The sequence below is a fragment of the Seriola lalandi genome, unplaced genomic scaffold (assembly GCF_002814215.2).
Source record: "Seriola lalandi dorsalis isolate HSWRI2012SDOR001 ecotype SW California unplaced genomic scaffold, Sedor1 jcf7180002054520, whole genome shotgun sequence".
Taxonomy (NCBI): domain Eukaryota; kingdom Metazoa; phylum Chordata; class Actinopteri; order Carangiformes; family Carangidae; genus Seriola; species Seriola lalandi.
The window spans coordinates 853,367-872,068 of NW_019525073.1; the positions used below are offsets into that span (position 1 = coordinate 853,367).

Consider the following 18,702-nt stretch of genomic DNA (forward strand, 5'->3'; position numbering starts at 1 on the left):
TGTTTGGGCGACATGCCACAAGTGCAACAGGAAAATACTGTAGATTGGCCTTGACTTATAAACATCCCCGAATTCCTTCTATTGGTTAATTACCTGCCATTCCCAGTGGACTGTATAATACATCACACCAGTAAACATTTTGACAGGTACGTTTTCTAATATCAAATAACTTGTGTATCCGAGCACCAAGGCCTTGCTATACATATGATTCCATGAGCGCTAGTCTTAATGGGTGAATGTGTGGCGAAAGGGAGAGAGTTCCCATTGATAGTGAAGTCTTTGTGGTAGCTTCAGGCCATGCATGCGTGGATTGTTAATGTCTCTTGGATGTGGTACACTGTGACTAAGGAGAAAAAAATCTGATACAGTGAGTCCATGGAGTTTCTTAAAAGAAAGGCTCTTGGACATCCGGCAAGTGAGGCAGAAACAGTGCTCTAGCTTAAAATGCAAATTACTTGGTCAGAGGTCCAAGAGCTCCCACCCCCACCCCCCGCCATCACCCCTCTCCTCCCTGTCTCCCCTCTCTATTCTGCTCAGAGTATAGAGGCAGCGTGAAATCCATCCTGGGAGGGGCTATTGTACTCCGGGAAGCAACCGTCAAACTGGAATGGTTAAGACCAGGCCCAGGCCAGGGGATCTCTTTTTATAGCCCGAGGCTTTGGGAGAGCTGTGCAGTGCTGCTGAAAAACAGCCGGCCAGAGGCGTGGGTCTGGGATGAGCCGGCAATCTCTCACTCATCCTTCCTGGTGTCTGTCTCAGGAACTGCTGCTATCATAACAAGGCCTCACGCTCTGTAGCCTCGCCGGCTCTGTGAGGCAGACTCAGGTTTAATCGTCCATGATGGTGTGTACTCTGCCAAAGGGCCACACGGGTATCTACCATTCCCATCCTCTCCTCTCCTGCTCCACCTTCCCTTGTCCTCTCAGCTGCCCCTGTAGCTGTCGGACTGAGAGACAGAGAGGCACAAAACCAGCACACCCACCCACCCACCCCCAACTCCACTCCATCAATAGCTCCCTTGGACAAAGCTGCTGTCTTTGCAACATGCTAACCATGCTGACAGAGAGGAGGGAGAAAGAGAGGAGATAGAAGGAAGGAAGGAAAGAGGGAAAGTGTTTGGAGGACAACAAATATATATGCCTCTCACCTCCTTGTCCTCAGTAGTGTGTCCTCCGAGAAGCTTCAGGCACTCCCTGGTGACCCTTTAATCCTGGTAGCCTCCCATAAACTCTCAGTTTTTACCACACTGCCAGGTCCGGCGCACTCATCTTTACAGTGTCCTGTGAGGGTGGCGAGTGGCTGAACACAGATTGGAATTCTCCTGTGCTGTTTACTTTCCCACAACTTCTCCCCTGCACCGTGTGCACTAGCAGCTCAGATGAGGTAACCCTCTTTGCTCCCTCCCCTTTCTCTCTGCCTCACTCGGCTCTCTGGTTCCGTTCCTCCCTCTATCTTGCCTCTCTGTCCCTCTCTTTTTTAGATGGGTCTATACCCCCCTTCAGCCCCTTCAGTCCCATGCTATCCTTTCTTTGGTTTTCTCCCTCCTCCCACTCTCCAGACCCCTGCTGCTGTCCAGACAGCAGCACAAAGCAGGGTGAGGGCACTAACACAGCTGGCCAATGGTAGAGTGACAAAGTTAAGCATGTGGCCAATGAAAAGCTTAGGGGGTGGAATTTGCTCCAATCAGGGGAGATAGTCAGAAAAAGTGGGTTGGACAAATGGTATTAGGGCCGATGCAGTCTCACAGCACTTCCTGTGTAGGACTGCAGGTGTGTGTGCACTCACTGTACTTGAGTCATTTGCACAATTTTCTTATTAATGGCTGAGATTATTATTATTATTATTATTATTATTATTATTATTGTTATTATTATATCTAAAATTTCATTTAGAGGATGCACATGAGCACAATAAGATCGCATCAGGGTTCATTCATTCACCCACAATTTATCTACTGTTTTACAGTGGGTTTGGTTTATTACTTTGGGCCATACATTTGCAAAATTAATTATTTCATAATTTGATAGTTAACACTAACTAACAACTAACTTAGTTATTTGAATACCTATGATTTAACTTAAAAATTAATTATGTTTCAAATTATTGTATAAAAATTATGTTTTATATTTTTGTGTATAAAATCTTAATCTGCTAAGTATCTAGCAACTACAACTGTCAAATAAATCTGGAATGTAGTAGAGTATAAGCATAAAGTAGCAGAAAGTGTAAAAGTGTACTGAACTGCAGTACTTAGCTGAATGTACTTAAATTACAGTCCACCACTGATGTTTTATATTCATATTTTTAGTCTTTAGACTGTTCTGTGGCTCTGCAAATGAATGGTGTCCGTCTGCTATTTTTGACCTTTCTTACTACACCAGTGCTTCTATTTCTGCCTCTAATCACATTTACAGTTCTGCGGGCTCAGGCAGCTTGTGGCATGCAGCAGTAGAAGACGCTGCACAATGAACCTGAGCTAACGTGTGAGGTCAAGTCAAGAAACAAAGCTCAGTTGTTCACATGCACGTCCTCATTCATCTGCAGACTGACTGCAAAGGAAACACAAAATCACACAATCATACTGTTGTCCAGAAGATTTATTAAAACACATTGAACAAATACACAGAATACAAATAAAAAGATGACAATTCACTTTTTCATTCAATTGCTATACAGCACAAATATCAGAACCATAACACTGCTTGGAGCTCATTGTCTGTAAATGCTAGATACACTACCGTCTCCCCAAAGTGAACCGTCATATCAAACGCTTCACATGCTGTGCATTCACTGCAACAAAGGTGCCTTTTATCAGGGTCTTTTGGTAGCTTTTGAAGCCATGTTAATAAGCATGTACATACATTGTTAACATATTTATAATATTAGACTGAAGCCTTTTTTTCTAACAGACGTTACATTCATACTGACTTCAGTTTGATTGCATTTGATTGCAGTATGTTTTCGATGTCATCTCATGGTCATCGCTCCAGAGGGAAAAGACATGATTTTGATTGATGAGCACATGTGGTGCACACTGCAGTTCTATGGCAACACCACCCAGCAGACATTCATCTTTTTTCACTTTGATACATAAATCTATAGGAGATGGACTTATCTCTGAAAAATCTTTCAAGTATTTACATGTTTCTGAGGTTCTATCTGTCAAGCAACCTAATACATGTCATGGTCAAGTAATTGATGAAATGAACAGAAACACAGTGAACAGAACAGCACTGATTAACACTAACAAAGCGCAAAAAAACAATATGACGTACTTCAAGGTTCATCTCATGGTGCTTTCAAAACGAGTCGGGTAATGTTTTGCAACTCAGTTTTCTTACTTAAAGCATATCTGAGAATTGGCGAGGAGGTTGCAGTCACACACTCTAAGTAAGTGAAAAGGGGTCAGATGGGAGCACCTCAGGACAATCATTTGAACTGGCAAAAAGGAGAGTAAGAAAATACGCTCACCAACTCTATACAACACTACCTCTTCAGTTTAGGTTAGTCCAATCACAATCATCATCTCAACAATGTTAAATAAGTGCTGTGGCAATGGCAATAATAATACAAACAGGTAATGCCACTGGTCTTTGGAAAAAGAAAGAAAAAGAGACATGTGTCAATAAGAATTTGCACTTCGAGTCCAAACATTCAAACAATGCCTTCATAGAAAAAGGAAATATAGTAAGCTTGAATTTATAAAAGATTGTTTTACGTAGTGGACTGTCACTTCAGCACATTATAATAGTAGATGGAATGGATATGTAGCTGTACCATGCTAAAGTGCCTTCACACCAGGTAAAGTGATAGGCGACGACAGACACTTCTGAAAGAACCAAAACAGAACTGAGGAAGCCGGAAGTGAAGACATCATCTACGAGTAATGTTGTGCAACATTGGTCCTTAAAAAGCTGATACACAGAGAATATTCCTTCAAATGTAGGTTCAGACTGTGACACTACCAATTACAGTCTTCACCTCTGTGGAGGAAATACACTGCATCAAAGAACAAATCATACTGGATCATCTTCTTTAATGGCACCAAATACATCTAATTTTTACCTTAACGTAAAGAGAAGCAAACAAAAGCTCATTTTGAGACAAATACAAGACTTAAGGTGACATTGCGCCATAAGGACTTTATGTTTCTTATTCAGTTCTAACAATGAAAGGGAACTGGGAAAGTCCCTGGGATGTAAGAGGAAAAAAAGCCACTCTCCACTCAGGACTGTGTTCTCAGTTAGGCCTGAACATTAAAGCCCTCTATGTGGATGTAGACCAGATGAGTTCCTGTTTATAGTGCAGTCCCACTGGTCATGGCCCCAGGGTTAAGCTCTACAGCCACTACTAACATTCAAATATAGAAAGAATCACAAGTATTGTACCATACACAGAAATACTCAGTCTTCTCTGAAATGTGTTAAAAATCATTTTTGCCTCAGCCACAGTTTCTTCTGCTCTGCCCGATCTTCATATATGATACCAAGCCAGGCTTCTGATTTCATCCATGTATGTATACATATTTCACTATGATTAGACCTATGTGAGGTAAAATAAACAGCAGTCTCTGAGTATATACAGTACAAGAGGCCAACCCTAACAGGTACTGCAGTCAAGTGTATCTGCAGGTTTGGCAGAAATGACTTTCTCCAAATTACCAGTGGGTGGCAGTCTTTAGAGGATTCAGACAGACTGTGTCCAGCTACTGCATACATGAGAATAGTTTTTGATGCTTTCAAATCAATACTTCATCCACTGGTTACTACATGAACAAAAAAAACACTTATTCATTTAAAGTAACAATATTGGCCCTCAAAAAAAACAAACAAAAAAAAAACTATCTCCCTATCAAACCATGACTGAAGACATCCTTGACTCCACTTCCTCTTCACAGAGAAAAAAGCTCCAGTGGGGCACAGTCACAGTGTACAATGATTGGGAAGATGGTTAAAAGCAGCAGAGTGCGCGCAGAATGAAACGGTCGAGGCTGGCACGAATAAAACACACATTCCAAGATTAGAATGAGCCCCAAACAAGAGCATCAGAAACTCAGTACTGCCAACTTGCTTGAGTTTTGCCTTGCAGTGAAGGGCTGAAAAAAATTCCTCTGTCAGGAAAGCTGCTCCTTTTTCCCTCCTAATCTATGATCCTCAAAAGATAAAAGTGCAATTGTTAAGATAGATACATCTGCATTAATCAAAAAAGTTACATCGCCTTAACCGTAGACAGCAGACAGCTTGATTTTGTAGATTTTAAAGTCAGGAAGGAGCAGGAGAAAGAGGACGATGTGGCGCAAGAGATGGGCGGCTGTCATCCATACAGATTCCATCCCTGGGAGTTTCTGACCTCAGGTCAGTGTTACAGAGCTCATCTAGTCCTCAATGCAGATGACATCACTAGGTTTGCCTGACTTGAGGTCAGGCGTAGCCACGTCTCTCAAGGAGTCAAGTGACTTCTTGTCCAGATGGCTTGTGGGGGGTGGGGGACCGTTAGAGGACACTAGAGAGGAAAGAGATTGAATATTTAGGAGTTCACAAAGTCTGTGTTTAACCGTTCTTAGCATAGAAATGTGAGATGTAAAATGTTTTGATTCAATGACTTACAAACAGAACGAGTAACTTCAGCATCTTATTAAAATTCAAAACTCAAATTCAAATTTAATAATTGTGTGCAATTTGTGGAAAGATCCTCCTAATCATATGAAAAATATTTTATATCTAGTGCGTCAAAAGGATTACTGGCAGCAGCAAAAATCAAGACTTTCTTATAGAATATTCATTGTGTGTTTGCCAATAAGGCCTCGTTCAAATGACCAAATTACAGTTAACAAATACCAGAATTTAAGTGGCATGAGCAACCCCCCAACCTCTCTCCCCCACCTATTTCATGTCATGCTTTACTGTAAATGTTGATCCTTACCGCTGACGTACGGTCCCAGAGGCATCTGACTGTAGTTGACCATGGGCTGTCCCCCTGGTCCTCTGAATCCTCCACCAAAGCTGCTGCTGTACATCTGGGAGCAGCCAAACCCACCCTGGCTAAAAGGCTGAGGAACACACATGAAGATCCGTTACCCTGCTGCACACTACAACTTCACGGGACTCGTTTATAGAATAATAAAACAAAAAGATAAACCTATTACGGTGACACGATAGGTGTCCAGCAGATGATGATGCTTCTAAATATTCAGCAGGTCTGACTAGTTTTCTTCCAACAGTGGGAACACAAGTATGTAAAAAAAACAAAAAAAACAAAAAAAACAAAGGAAAGCAAGTCAGATTGCCTACTGTTTCCCTGGTTACGACAAGAGTTGGCATAGCAACCAAAAAAAACACACATTCAATTGTGGAGAACAGGTGCAGTAGAGATAAAAGTAATGAGACAATACAGCCTCAGTTAAATCCTTTGGGACTGAAGCGTGGAGCTGAGTGGTGAAAGTAAACAACTGCTTTTTTCACATTACACCTGGGGAAACTCTTCCATGGGAGAGAGCGAGTCTCCACAGGTTTTTGAAGGAATAATGTGGTTGCGGAGTCATGAGTATAGAAATATTCACAGTTTTTAGGCCATAGCCTTTTCATTTCACAAAGTCCTGTCACACATTTTAGTGAGCCTTGTTTCCTCACCCTTATGAGCCTAATGAGCCTCCACTGCATAGTAATCACCAGCAAAGTCCAAAACATTAATGAAAGAGTCTAATAAATCTCCAATAAGATGTTGCTGGACCAAATAGCTGAATTCTTACTTTTAGAGAGATTAACTTTAGAAAAACATAACTGCGGTACTACATTTCAAGACCTATGGTTCCTGTTATTTTCTCGCTTTGGAAACTTTTGTAGAGGTGACCAATAATGAACTTGGACAATTTCTGGCACTGAGATAACAGTAGGTAAATCATAAATTAAGGACATATGAAATTTCTGTTAGCACTGTTTTTTAGTCACTGTTTTGTTTTTGTATCTGTATGTGTAAGTGTGTATGAGTGTGTGTGTGTACATATACTGTATGTATATGTGTGTATGTGTATGTGTATATATGCATACAAACGTATAATTTGTTTTTCTTCTCGTTTCTTGTGTTTTGTATTGTTTACCTGGGTGCATGAGGGTGGACGGAAGGGACGGGAAATATGTAGATACTCAGCGTACTATTGCTAATTATTGAACACTGATTATTGTGAAACAAAAAGATGTGAAAGACGAAAAAAATCTCTTTCTTACAGTGCTAAAATGATGTCTGACAACAAGTCCAGATGAGTTGACTCTTGTCTATGAGGAAATAACACAGAAGAATTGTCTGTTCTTGAGTTTGAGTTTTCCAAAGTCACCTCACCTGCTGCGGTGGCGGTTCGCTGCCTCTGCTGGTGAGGCGGCTCAGGATGCTCCTCTCAGACATCTGCAGGCGGGCCGATACCGGTGGGATCCTGGACAACATGTTGGGCAGTCGTGTCACATCTGCTTTCATGTCACTCAGAAGTTCCTCCAGCTGGTTCAGCACTGCAAGTCCACAAGAACACACACACACACACACACACACACACTTAACACTTATGTTAACAGTCATTTGATGCCTACACCGGTGGTACGAATTAATGAGAAAAAGATGAGTGAGACAAAATGCAGGGAAACGTTCTGAAAGATCCGGTTTAAAAGTAATCTCAAATCATTAGAAAAGCAAATTAATTGTGGGAGCTTGGGCCTGAAATTAACAACTGCCAAGAACTAAATGCCATAAAATTCTTCACTGGCGGATAAATCAATAAGGGTCACGGGCAGCAACATTTTGAAACGATAACATTTTAACACCTCAGTTTGATACGGTCTTTGGTCTTGGCTTCCTCCCAAACTTTCATCCTACTAAAAGCTGTAAACATGTTTTGACGGTGAGTCAAATGAACATAAAATGACGCCACTGTGTCAAATAGGATCTTTAATGGCTGCCTGTTAGAAGCTCTACACACAGCAGTGGTGGGGAAGCATCTGTCTGCGCTTCATTTTGTGATTAATTATTGTCTGGATGGACGGATAAACCTGTTTCCAACTGAAACTACATTGTTTAAAGGAATTAACAACAGAGTGTTAGAAAGAGTGCGGCTGGTCAATTTGCCTTAGGATAAAAAAAAAAAAAGCATGATGATAGAAAATAAACAAGTTGATTTGCATTAGAAACAGGTCAGCTCCAAAAAGTGACTTGCTACGTTGATTTTTCACTGGTTAAAACATCAATTTATTCCAATGGAGCAGCATAAACTCAGCATAAACAACAAAACTATGACTAAGTATTAAATAAAATATGTTTTCTGAATACATTAATAGTAAAATATTGACGATTCTAGGGGGATTTCAGGAGATTTATATTCAGAATTTGCATTTGCCTCTTTAATGAATGTTTCATTCACAGCACAGACGACCGGTGGGTTGAACAAAACATCTTGTGAAAATTTTTATCATCACTTTTGTCCTGTAAAAGTTATTTGTGCCGGTTCATTTTCCTGCAACGTTTGGCAGATGAGACACTGGTGAACTGTTGCTATTTCTGAGACCTTTGTGCAGCACGGCGTTGGCAGGCTTGTTCCCAGCCAGAGACTCTTTGGACAGGTGCTGGTGGGACTCCGCCAGACATTCCACCTCAGCAAAACGCGTGTTGAGAGCCATGGCCGGGTGACTGGGGTCCTGGGTCATATTCAGGTAAGCTGCCCGTCTCAGCTGCTCCTCAATCACCAGAGCCTGCTCCAACAACTACAGCGCGAGGTGGGGAAAGAAAAGGAGAGGATGAAACACAGACGTGATAGACAGTTAGTTTCAGTTTGCAGTTTGTTTTTATCACAAAGACTCAAGCATTGCCTTAAAGCGGCGAGCGAGGAACTTGTTCTTCATCTCTAGGTAGTTGCCCTTATGCATCTCAGTCTTAAAGGGCTCGTTCAGAATAGCATAGCGTGGGTCGTTCTGAATGTCCTGCCAGCGAGCATAGCCATGTCTGAGACAGATTCCCGGTCAAGAAAAAGCAAACTGAAGCACAGCACCTCATAAAATTCTTCAAATACAACAGCGAGATAGCTTTAGTTTTATATTGCTCCTCACATTTTGTAAATATCAGCCTCTGAACCACTGCCCCCCCCCACCCCCCCACCCCCAGTCATAAGTAATTACATTATTTCGCCAGATGCTGAGCTTCTCGCTCCTACAGCTGGTAAAGGATACGTTACGATGCCAGCCAACAGCCAGTAGTCATGGCGACGGTGCCAGATGTCATGCATCTTTCCAGAAGACAGCGCCGCTCGCTCCTCAGTTTGCCACAGGGTGTGCAGCTCTGACGGCATTGATATAAAGACAGACAGTTTTTTTTTTTTTTTTACAAGAAATGCAAAGTTATATTCAGGCATATTAAGAGAAGTAAGAGCACATTAACAGCACAATCGAGATTTATGACGAAACAAAGCTGCTTCTTTATGGCACCTTAGATAAACAACCCTGTAAGACCCTGGAGCAGAAATGTAGGAGTTATTAAACAAAGTCTGGTGGAGGTAAGTTATCAATGACACATTTTTCCACTGATATTAAATTATGGAGTGACTTTGTGAACTCATGAAATCAAAATAGTTTTATTGAAATGCATGGTTTCCAGCTGTGAGAAAATAAAAATTTAAAATCAGCTGAAGTGCTGTCACAGTTATTTTCCCGCCCGTTGTTCCTTTATTCACTTTCTGCTCATTTGTCTCCAGATAACACAAACACACCAGATAGCACCTGTCTCGTCTCTCTGCTCTTCATCTTAGGAAAAAGACTTCACCAATTAAAACTGAGCTGCACAATATTACATTGCGCTATTATGGAAATGAGTCAGAGCCGTTTCAAATGACAATGACAAACGTGTCGTGCTGACAAACACAATGCGCTCGATTCAAGTCTGTTCTGATAGGTTAAAAAGTTTTGTCATAAAAGCAGCTTTAAGACTAAATAAGACCAGACACTGTGCTGCAGTCATCTAGTGTCTGACAGCTGGGTTCATGTAATGTGCAATCAGAGGTGGGTTGCATGTTAAAAACTATGAAACTATTTTTCAAAGAAGCTATTTTCTAAAGATCATTTTGGAACATAATTAATACTTTCAACAGCTGTGTCACATTCCTCCCTCCCTCCCCCACTTCTTTGTTCTTCAGTCATTTAGGATCAAAACAAAGTCAGATGTATTCTCACCTGTGAAACCTCCATCAGCAATATTAAACATGAACTTGGCTTTGAATCCATTTTTGTCCTCCCTCCTGCTCTCGTCCATCTCATCCAAAGTGTCTTTGTCTCCATTTAATCGACCCTCTAATGCGTATTCACTCTTCATGTCATCTGCAACAGCTATATGAATGACAGAAGGATTTCTTAAAAGACGTATCTGTATAATGGACTATCACTACAGACTGCTTTGCTTTTAGAGAAAAGAGCACACTGATTGCAGCATTTCTACCTGGCTTATTTTCCTTGTCTTCAGTTTTTGCCAGAGGAGAATCAGTATCTCCTTTGTCTGAGGACTTCTCTGTTTCTCTGCAGGGCTCCACTGAGGATAGCACAGGCAAAAAAAAAAAAAAAAAGAAAGATTAACTTAAACAAAGTACAACCTCACAGCAGAATCAATTTTGCAGCACACAGCTCATGCACCACTCACTTTTAGGTGAGGTTTGACTGGATGACAGCTCTGTCTGTTTCATAGCGGACTCTTTTGTGTTGCCAGATGACTCTGTCTTTGTGGAGGGTGACTCAGTTCTGTCCCTCTCATCTCCTGTTTTCTCCTCTGAGCTGGCCTTGCTCTCCTCACTGTCAGCTGCCTTCTCAGGTGCAGATGCTGGCTCTGCACTGGAATTCTGCCGAGGGAAAAAACAGACAGGGCAAGCGGGTGGAGAACGAGGAAAGTTGGTAAAGGGCAAGGAGACAAGTTAAAAGTTTGACAATCGCATCTTCTGAGGATGATAAGACGAAGTACGGTTAAAGTGTAATGAACCATGAGAAGACAGACAAGACAATAAAGGAGAACAGAATGAAAGTGATGGGTAGCGGAAGAAAAAAACAACAGGACTCACTTCGTGCTCTGACAGTTTCTTGCTATCTTGGTCTGTGGTCTCCTTGTCCTCAGCGGTACCCAAGAGAGACTCAGTCTTCTCTACAGTCCAGAAAACAACAACAACAAACTCTCTTTTTTTCTGAGCACAAACTTTAGAGTTGGAGATAAACAAAACACGATTAATGCAGACGCTTTGTTCTGACCTGGTGGGACAGGGGTGCCGGGCTGCGTGGCGACAGGGCTGGCTGGCACAGGGGTGTTGGGATCGGAGGATACACTCTCGGTCAGTTTCTTCAGCTCCATTCCGATGGGAATCAGATCTGGAGAGCTCAGCTTCCCATTTACATGCTCAAACTCTTGCACCTACAGAGAGATTGGTTCAACTGTAATACAATGAAAATCTACACGTCCATGGGATGACCTCCTTGACTCAAAAAAGGGATTACGGAAGAGATCTACGAATGTGGTGTGCTGAATCAGCAGTTTAATTCTAAATTGTCCGTATTCTGAAGTTATCCTTCTTAAATTCAACCTTTGCGTCATTTTTATGTAAATTTAGTGAGGCTGAAACCGTCACTTGATTGATCGATTAGTCAATTGCCAGAGAAATCTTTGGCAACTATCTTTCATAATTGATTAATTGTTTCTGTCATTTTTCTGGCTAAAATAAAGAAAAAATGTCAAACATTCTCTAATTCCAGCCAATCAAATGAGAGGATGCTGCTTTTCTATGGAATATGCCACTGTAATCTGAATATTTTGAGTTTTTGGACTCATGTGAACATTTGGAGACATTACCTTTGGCTATTCAGCATTTTCCTTCTATTTTTAAACATTTCATGACTAAACAATTGATTAATTGAACAAAAAATGATTGGCAGGCAAGTATTACCAAATTGGTAAAAAATATTTAAAAAAAAGAATACAAAATTGGGTTGAGTTAAGGTATATCGAACATGGTAAACACATCTGAGTTTTGATCAAAATGGTGTTTAACAATGATGTAAAGATTTTATTTATAATATAACTTCAATTACAAAACATTAGTCCAATAGTGTCAGACGAAATGACCAAATAATGTTAGATAAAGATAACCTGATATTTCCTACTTATTCTAAAAGAACACTAGTAACTCTGCAACACATAGTTCTCTATGTTTTACATACATTAATAAAACAAAGTCACGCCTACATTGCTTAAGGATTGACAGGGAGGTTTCATCATTTAGCCCCTTTACCCTGGTGTATACATGGCAAACAAAGCCTACAAAACTTTTGTATTTTGTATGTCTAAAAGAGTTTGCACCCAAAAGGTACTCTTGTCTACATCTGCCTATTCCTGAACAGTTTGACCTACTTTCTCTAATCTCGCAGTGCTACAGCAGAAAACTCAGTAGTCTGTGTTGAAGAAGCCTTGGTTGAACAACTAGTACCTTTTTCCTGACAAGGGACATGACCCCGATTCTGGTGAGAACATGCTGACGAGACAGTCCCTCACGTGGGACTCCATCAGCGAAGGTCTCTGCTCCGTCTGCTCCCGGCTCACATAGATGTCTCATGAACAGAGACACATAGGCCCTGATGAACGGAAAAAAAAAGACACTTTACGGTACATGCGACCGGAGAGATTCCTCTGAGGTTACCAGCTCTAACACCATGTTTGAACCGCTTTTAACAGCTCGGCAGAGAAGCAGTAAAAGCAGCAGCAGCACTAGTAGAAGTAATTATCATCAGGATAGTAGAATGAGGACTAATAGCGATGGTTGTACAAATAGCATTAGCTGTAAAAGTAGAGGAATTTTTCTATATAATAGTTTCTCTATCTCTCTTCGTATTTTTCCATACAGTAACTTACTAAATCTGATTGGTTCAGCCTGAGGGCAGTTTGATTCTCAACCATGTAGATCAGAATCACCTTTGTGATGAATGTGTTTGTGTCTATATAATGCCTGTTCTGCTTTGTGATGGTGGTTTGACAGTGCCTGAGGTAGATCCCTGTAGATTGAAATGGTGCTTTATCAAAATTACTGTGAGCCATAAGCAACATTGTGCAGATCCTATTTCTGACTCTTGCCTGAAGTTTGATTTTTCTTCTTTTTTTTTTTTTGATCCAGCACCTGTGAAAGTCCCTTTGGATGTGTATGCTTTATACCCTGTTTGTCCCAGTTGCAGTAACTGAGCAGTGGTCATCCAATTTGGGAGTTTCAGTAAACAGAGGAGTTTAAATTCCACAGTCAAAAAGTTACAAATTGTTGGTATTTTAGAAGCCGATTCCAGTATTTTTCGGCTCAATATATATTTAAATTGGATTGCTTTTGACCCAACAAGATCATGAATTTATATGGGATTTAATATTTCTCTGCTAGTATTATATTCCTGGCAGTGTGGAGAAGGCTTTGAAATATCATTGACTTTCATGTTGGGAAATAAAACTTACAGAAAATATGTTGGACCTAAACCAGAACAAATAAAATGTGGAGAATACGGAACAATTTAGAGACCTATGGCAACAGTGATTGCAGGTTTAGAAGTAGTAGCAAGAGCAATAACACAATAGCAGTTGTAGTAGACATTAGCAGCGCGCACAAGTCCAAATACTCCGGCAATGTATCGGGTGCACGGTCGTTGCTACCCAAACAGAATGCCGTCACTCACAGATAAATGGTGATCTTGATTAATGTGGGGGCAAAGGACGGACGCATGTCGGCTATAAGCCATCATCAGCGTACGTCACAGTGGTGGATGAGACAATTTATATAGATAGGTGAAGTTTAAACTCCATGACTTCTTAATGAGATACATCTGTGAAAGAATCGCCCAGAAGTGACAAACCCAAGGAGGGAGGTGTGGCCATAACAACAGCATCGCACGATGACGAACAGCTCAACTAAAAAGTTTGAGAACAAATACCAACGTCAAGAACTAGCTACTACAGAGATATTTAATTAGGCATCTCTTTAATAGCATATAAATAGTCACATCCACTACTATTGTTTACGCTGATGATGGCTTATAGCCGAAAGCTGTGAGGCATTCTGTTTGTTCAGTAATAGCAGTTGCACTGGTAGTGTCAGTAGAGGTCGCAGCACCAGTGGTAGTGTAAGTATAGTTGTATTTGTAGTTTGAGAGCTAATAGTAATCACAGGAGCCGTAGCTGCAGTAATTTTGGGGGTAGTGGTCGTAGCTGAGTGCTTTGTTATAGAAACACCACTCAGGGCTACTTGCATCCTAGATGTTTATTTCTGTTTGACTCTGGTGCGTTACAAAGTGAGGTAACCCTGACACTGGCAAGGCCAACTTTTGCAAAGCTGATAAGAAAGTTGTGGAGCTTTGCTCTGGGCTAACCAATTAAATGTGAGAAGTTGATAAAACCCAGAACTGCCTCTTAACTTATTGGCGGGCAGCCCTTGACAAAGATGCACTGTGTGAAAAGGGAATTATAGTTAAATCAAATAAAACTTGGCATACCACACAAAAAAAAACCCAAAAAACAATTTACATACATATATAAAAACACGCAGGGGAGTTACCTGAACTCACGCTCACTCTTCCCTCTCAGGTCCCTGACCAGCCAATGAGAGTTGAAAGCGTCCTGGGGAGGCATGCCCCAGCGCATGATGGCATTGAGGAAGGCTTTCCTCTGGCGAGCGTTGAAACCCAGAACCTTATAAAGATAAGAAATTAGCTTAAGACAGAAAATGGCATAAACATATCTGAAAGAGAAGACTGATTGAAACAGCAGAAAGACAGCACAGAAACACCTGTATTCTGGTGAAACAATCTGTTGATATTGATTTCTTATGAAAATGACATTCATTCATACATAAACCGAGCTGTATTGAACTACATAGTGTAATACAGTACAGCACATTATGCTGCTTGCCGCCTAACAATGCGAGCATTTCTTGATCCTAATTCTGTCCTTGCCCCGTTCCACCGAGCAGTGAGCCAGAACGCAGGATCAGCTGGAGAGCAGTGATTCTTGCTGACATATTGGGCTTAAACTGTGAGTTTGTTTTGATGCCCAGTGTCGGCCCCTTATCCCGAGATTTCCTCCTATTATGCACAATTTACAGAATGGAGGATTATCCCCTTAGTGTACTACGCTTCCAGAAATGTGATTAGTTGCTGTAAACGCACTATAAACCTCCATTTTAAGATGCATAGGGATTTCCTATGAAGGACCTACAACCTACACATACCTCAATACTGCCCCCAACACGTGCCAGTAAGGGCGGCAGAGGTTTGTCTTTCTCGCTTTTCAGCTGCCGACGAGACTGCCTGCGCCCACCTACAACACATAAAACCAAACCCGCTGTTAGAGGGATGTTTCTCCCAGAGTCTCACCATGAGCAAAGTGACAGATCACCTTAATAATTTTAAAAGAATCATTTGTCTGATGTAGTGTCTCCACTAAAAGAGTTGTACTGCATTGCCAAACCAAAACAACACAATAGTTCAATAGTTGTATGAAGCTGATGTTTCTTTTTTTTTTTTTCTATTTTTTTTTTTTTTTTTTTTTTTTTTTTTTTTTTTTTTTTTATTTATTTGCTGCCTACCTTCAGGCCTCTCCTCGAAATCTTCGTCCTCGTCCTCGGACCCCACAGAGTACTCCGACTGATTGTCTGAAAGATCATCCTGCCATTCTGAGCCACACATCAAAGAGAAACAGTACATTGTGTTCGCTTCTGTTGGTGGCCACCTGAGGGCGCCATGGCACTGCAGATTACTACAGACCACTACAGCTGGGCATGCACAGATTTTTTTTTTTTACCACTTCTGTCCTCTGGAAGTGAGGTGAGAGGGTGCTACTCTGCCAGACAATCACTTTCAACTTGGAGTGTACTCCAAGCTGTGATGGGCTCTGAAATCTTTACTCTCTCACAGTCTGCTGCTGTTGAACTGTGGCAATCAGGAAGTTGAAGCCACTCTGAAAAAGTACAACTGCAGGAAATATAACTGCAATAGACATAGAAACTGTTGAACTATTAGGGGGGAAAAAGTGCTTCAAAGCCCACTGAAAAGACAAGAGAGCTTTAGGCCAGTATAACAAACCATATGGTGGATTCAATGGAGGTCAATAGCTCTTGTTGAGACTTGCAGCCTTAAGAGGATTTAATAAACATGGTGATTAATTTCTGTGCCATTCTTACTTGAACTGAGCTGATACACCAAAATTATTCTGTATTAAGATAATGTCAGCGTGTCAATTCACTAATGAAGCATCAAGCATGTGAAGGTACAGCAGCACTGGAAGTGTTGTGTTATTGAATTAGCTGGATATCAAAGCAAATCACAATGTTTAGTTTCCAACAGGAGCTGTTGACGTGCACTAAAGCCACCAGAGAGGAAGGTACACCGGGTCTGTGCAATGATATCATGACCAAATACAGAAACATATCTCCTGTATCTGCAGTTCTAGCCCGTTCTTTACATATGTAGACACAGCGTCAGTTAGACACCGCAATATGTGCTTCCATTATGGCAACGGATCGGCTGCAGATTTGAGTGACACCTTCGTAACATCTCACTTTAAAATCCATGAGCTCTTTTATCATGGAGAAACTACTGCAAATATATAATATGTGTAATTTTCATGCTCAATTCAGCAATGTAGCTTAAGCAGAACAACAAAAGTGTTAATCTTTAATCTCTTGATTGGTTTTCATAATGGGCAACAGCTCCCAAAATACCAATTCAAAACACTTAGTATTGACTGTCGGAGCTGTTAATACATCTTCCAGCTGTTAAAACTGCAGGAATATCGTTTGAGGAAGATTTTTTTTAAAAAAGCAGATCCATATAATAAACCCCCAAACAGGAGCCCACTGAGTTGTTTATTTAGAAAATGTCTCTTCTTGCTGCGAAATATGCTTTTAGCTCGCCTGCCACCTGTGCAGAAGCGCAGCTGTGTAAACCGGTGGCTAACAAGCCAAAAAGTGTTTTCTACATTCTACATCCTGTGTGCTTTTTGTGTGTTTGTGCTCATGTATGGGCAAGAATGTCAAATTCTGGTTAAAATTGAAGAGTGGCGATAATAACATGGCTGTTGCTTCCAAAATGCTGCCAAGAAATCATTAGGCACAATTATCTTAAAGATTAACACTTTAGAAATTCGTCTTGGGGAAGGCATGAGCAACAAACCCAGGCATGTGAGTCCTGAGAGACAACCACTGTGTGTCTGTTAGCAGAGCCTACCTTGATCCTCCTGGGTCGTGTCGTTGTAGTTGACCTGCTTCCGGATGCGTTTGCCTTTGCCCAGGTTGCGAGCCAGATCCTCCTGCTGCTGCTCGTAGTGGTGGCGGAGGAGTTTTTCCCAGTAGTCTGGATCCACGTTCTCCTCCTGCTTGATGATCTCCCGCTCCACCTCTTCCTGAACACGAGCACGCACACACACACACACACACACACACACACACGAACACACACACACAGATTAGATACTGGTTATGCTTCAGAGTGGACAAAAAAACAAACATGGTGATGCATCATAACCTAAATCCTTTTATTATGGAATTTATGGATGTACTATATTTCATTTCTATGCAAACTTTGCATTTCTGTCACACTACAGTGAAACATTTCAGTTTTTGCATGTAGTATTTCATAGTATTTACGTTTTGTCTTGCACATCATGTGTCAATATTTCACTGCATAAGGCTCTGAATTGAAAGTACTGAGTTATCTGTGTGTTTTTAAGGCCTCACAGACAAGTTGAAAGCATTTCTTGCATCACTAAACATTTGGAAAACCCTTTTTTTTAAAAACCTTATTATTAATATTTGAATAACTATTTATTCTTTTTAATGGTGCATTATTTTATTTACAATGACACAGTCGTCCGTGCAACGCGCAACTACAACTACTACACCTCGTCCTGATTTCGCTAGCTGAGCATCATGGGTATTTTCTCACCTCTCCATCCTCTTCTTTCACCACATACTGAGCCACCTTGAAGGAGCTCAGGTACTCGTTCATGTTCTGAATCTCCGTGTCTTCAGTGGCGTCCTGGCTGCGGTCCAACAGCTTCGAGATGGCGTCGTCATCATAGTGGATCACGTTGCCCTCCTCGCCGTCTTTGTTGTCACCTGTGGATGAGAAGCTATTGGTTAACTTCTAACGGGAGCCCTTTTTGCCCACGACCAAAGCTGTGATCTACAGAAGAAGAAAAAAAAAAGCATCCGAACCGAAAAAAAGAGAACACGTGAATGACTAGCCAACCCACATTTATATGGATTCCCTTGCATTTTGGTTTTTGTCTCTTGTTTTCAACCCTTCAGTGCAGCTCCACACCGAGTTTGACTTTGTGAGTCACTGGCTTGCATAAAATGAGAGTGCTTTGTCATAAGAGGACACTGCTACTTCCACCAACTGCAGCACAAACAGAAGAAGAGGAAGCATCCTCTCTGTGTTTGAAAGTAACACGGTAAATGGAAGCTTTTTATTGAGAAACACAAAAAATCGCAAAGCCTTTAAGTGGCTCAACTAAGGTCTGATTTGTTTGTTACCATCAAACAACTCGGAAGTTTAATCATGACGTAGCAGATTGAAGATCAAGTGGAAGTTTGGAGCTTACTTGGAACTTTTCTGGATTGAGTGTAGATCATAAAACCAACCAAGAATATCAAAGGATGCCAACACACCAGATTCT

At 41.2% G+C, this 18,702-nt stretch overlaps 2 protein-coding genes across 5 annotated transcripts in view; both read right to left on the reverse strand.

Annotated features, from left to right (window-relative positions):
- Positions 1–1,555, reverse strand: part of arhgef10la (Rho guanine nucleotide exchange factor (GEF) 10-like a) — a 95,902-nt gene extending 94,347 nt beyond the window's left edge. For all 4 annotated transcript variants that reach the window (XM_087175996.1, XM_023414040.2, XM_087175997.1 and 1 more), the window contains exon 1: positions 1,148–1,555. The gene's annotated coding sequence lies outside the window, so the exon portion shown is untranslated. The remainder of the gene's footprint in view (positions 1–1,147) is intronic.
- A 1,024-nt stretch (positions 1,556–2,579) lies between these two features.
- Positions 2,580–18,702, reverse strand: part of chd5 (chromodomain helicase DNA binding protein 5) — a 38,965-nt gene continuing 22,842 nt past the window's right edge. The window contains exons 24-40 of the mRNA XM_087175998.1: positions 17,967–18,139; positions 17,250–17,424; positions 15,611–15,676; positions 15,254–15,342; positions 14,582–14,715; positions 12,485–12,629; positions 11,256–11,415; positions 11,072–11,151; positions 10,660–10,855; positions 10,462–10,551; positions 10,200–10,352; positions 9,204–9,312; positions 8,847–8,979; positions 8,546–8,741; positions 7,336–7,499; positions 5,923–6,049; positions 2,580–5,502 (exon numbers count right to left, since the gene is read on the reverse strand). Coding sequence (XP_087032124.1) covers positions 5,375–5,502; positions 5,923–6,049; positions 7,336–7,499; positions 8,546–8,741; positions 8,847–8,979; positions 9,204–9,312; positions 10,200–10,352; positions 10,462–10,551; positions 10,660–10,855; positions 11,072–11,151; positions 11,256–11,415; positions 12,485–12,629; positions 14,582–14,715; positions 15,254–15,342; positions 15,611–15,676; positions 17,250–17,424; positions 17,967–18,139 — 2,318 coding nt within the window. The 3' untranslated portion in view covers positions 2,580–5,374. The remainder of the gene's footprint in view (positions 5,503–5,922; positions 6,050–7,335; positions 7,500–8,545; positions 8,742–8,846; positions 8,980–9,203; positions 9,313–10,199; positions 10,353–10,461; positions 10,552–10,659; positions 10,856–11,071; positions 11,152–11,255; positions 11,416–12,484; positions 12,630–14,581; positions 14,716–15,253; positions 15,343–15,610; positions 15,677–17,249; positions 17,425–17,966; positions 18,140–18,702) is intronic.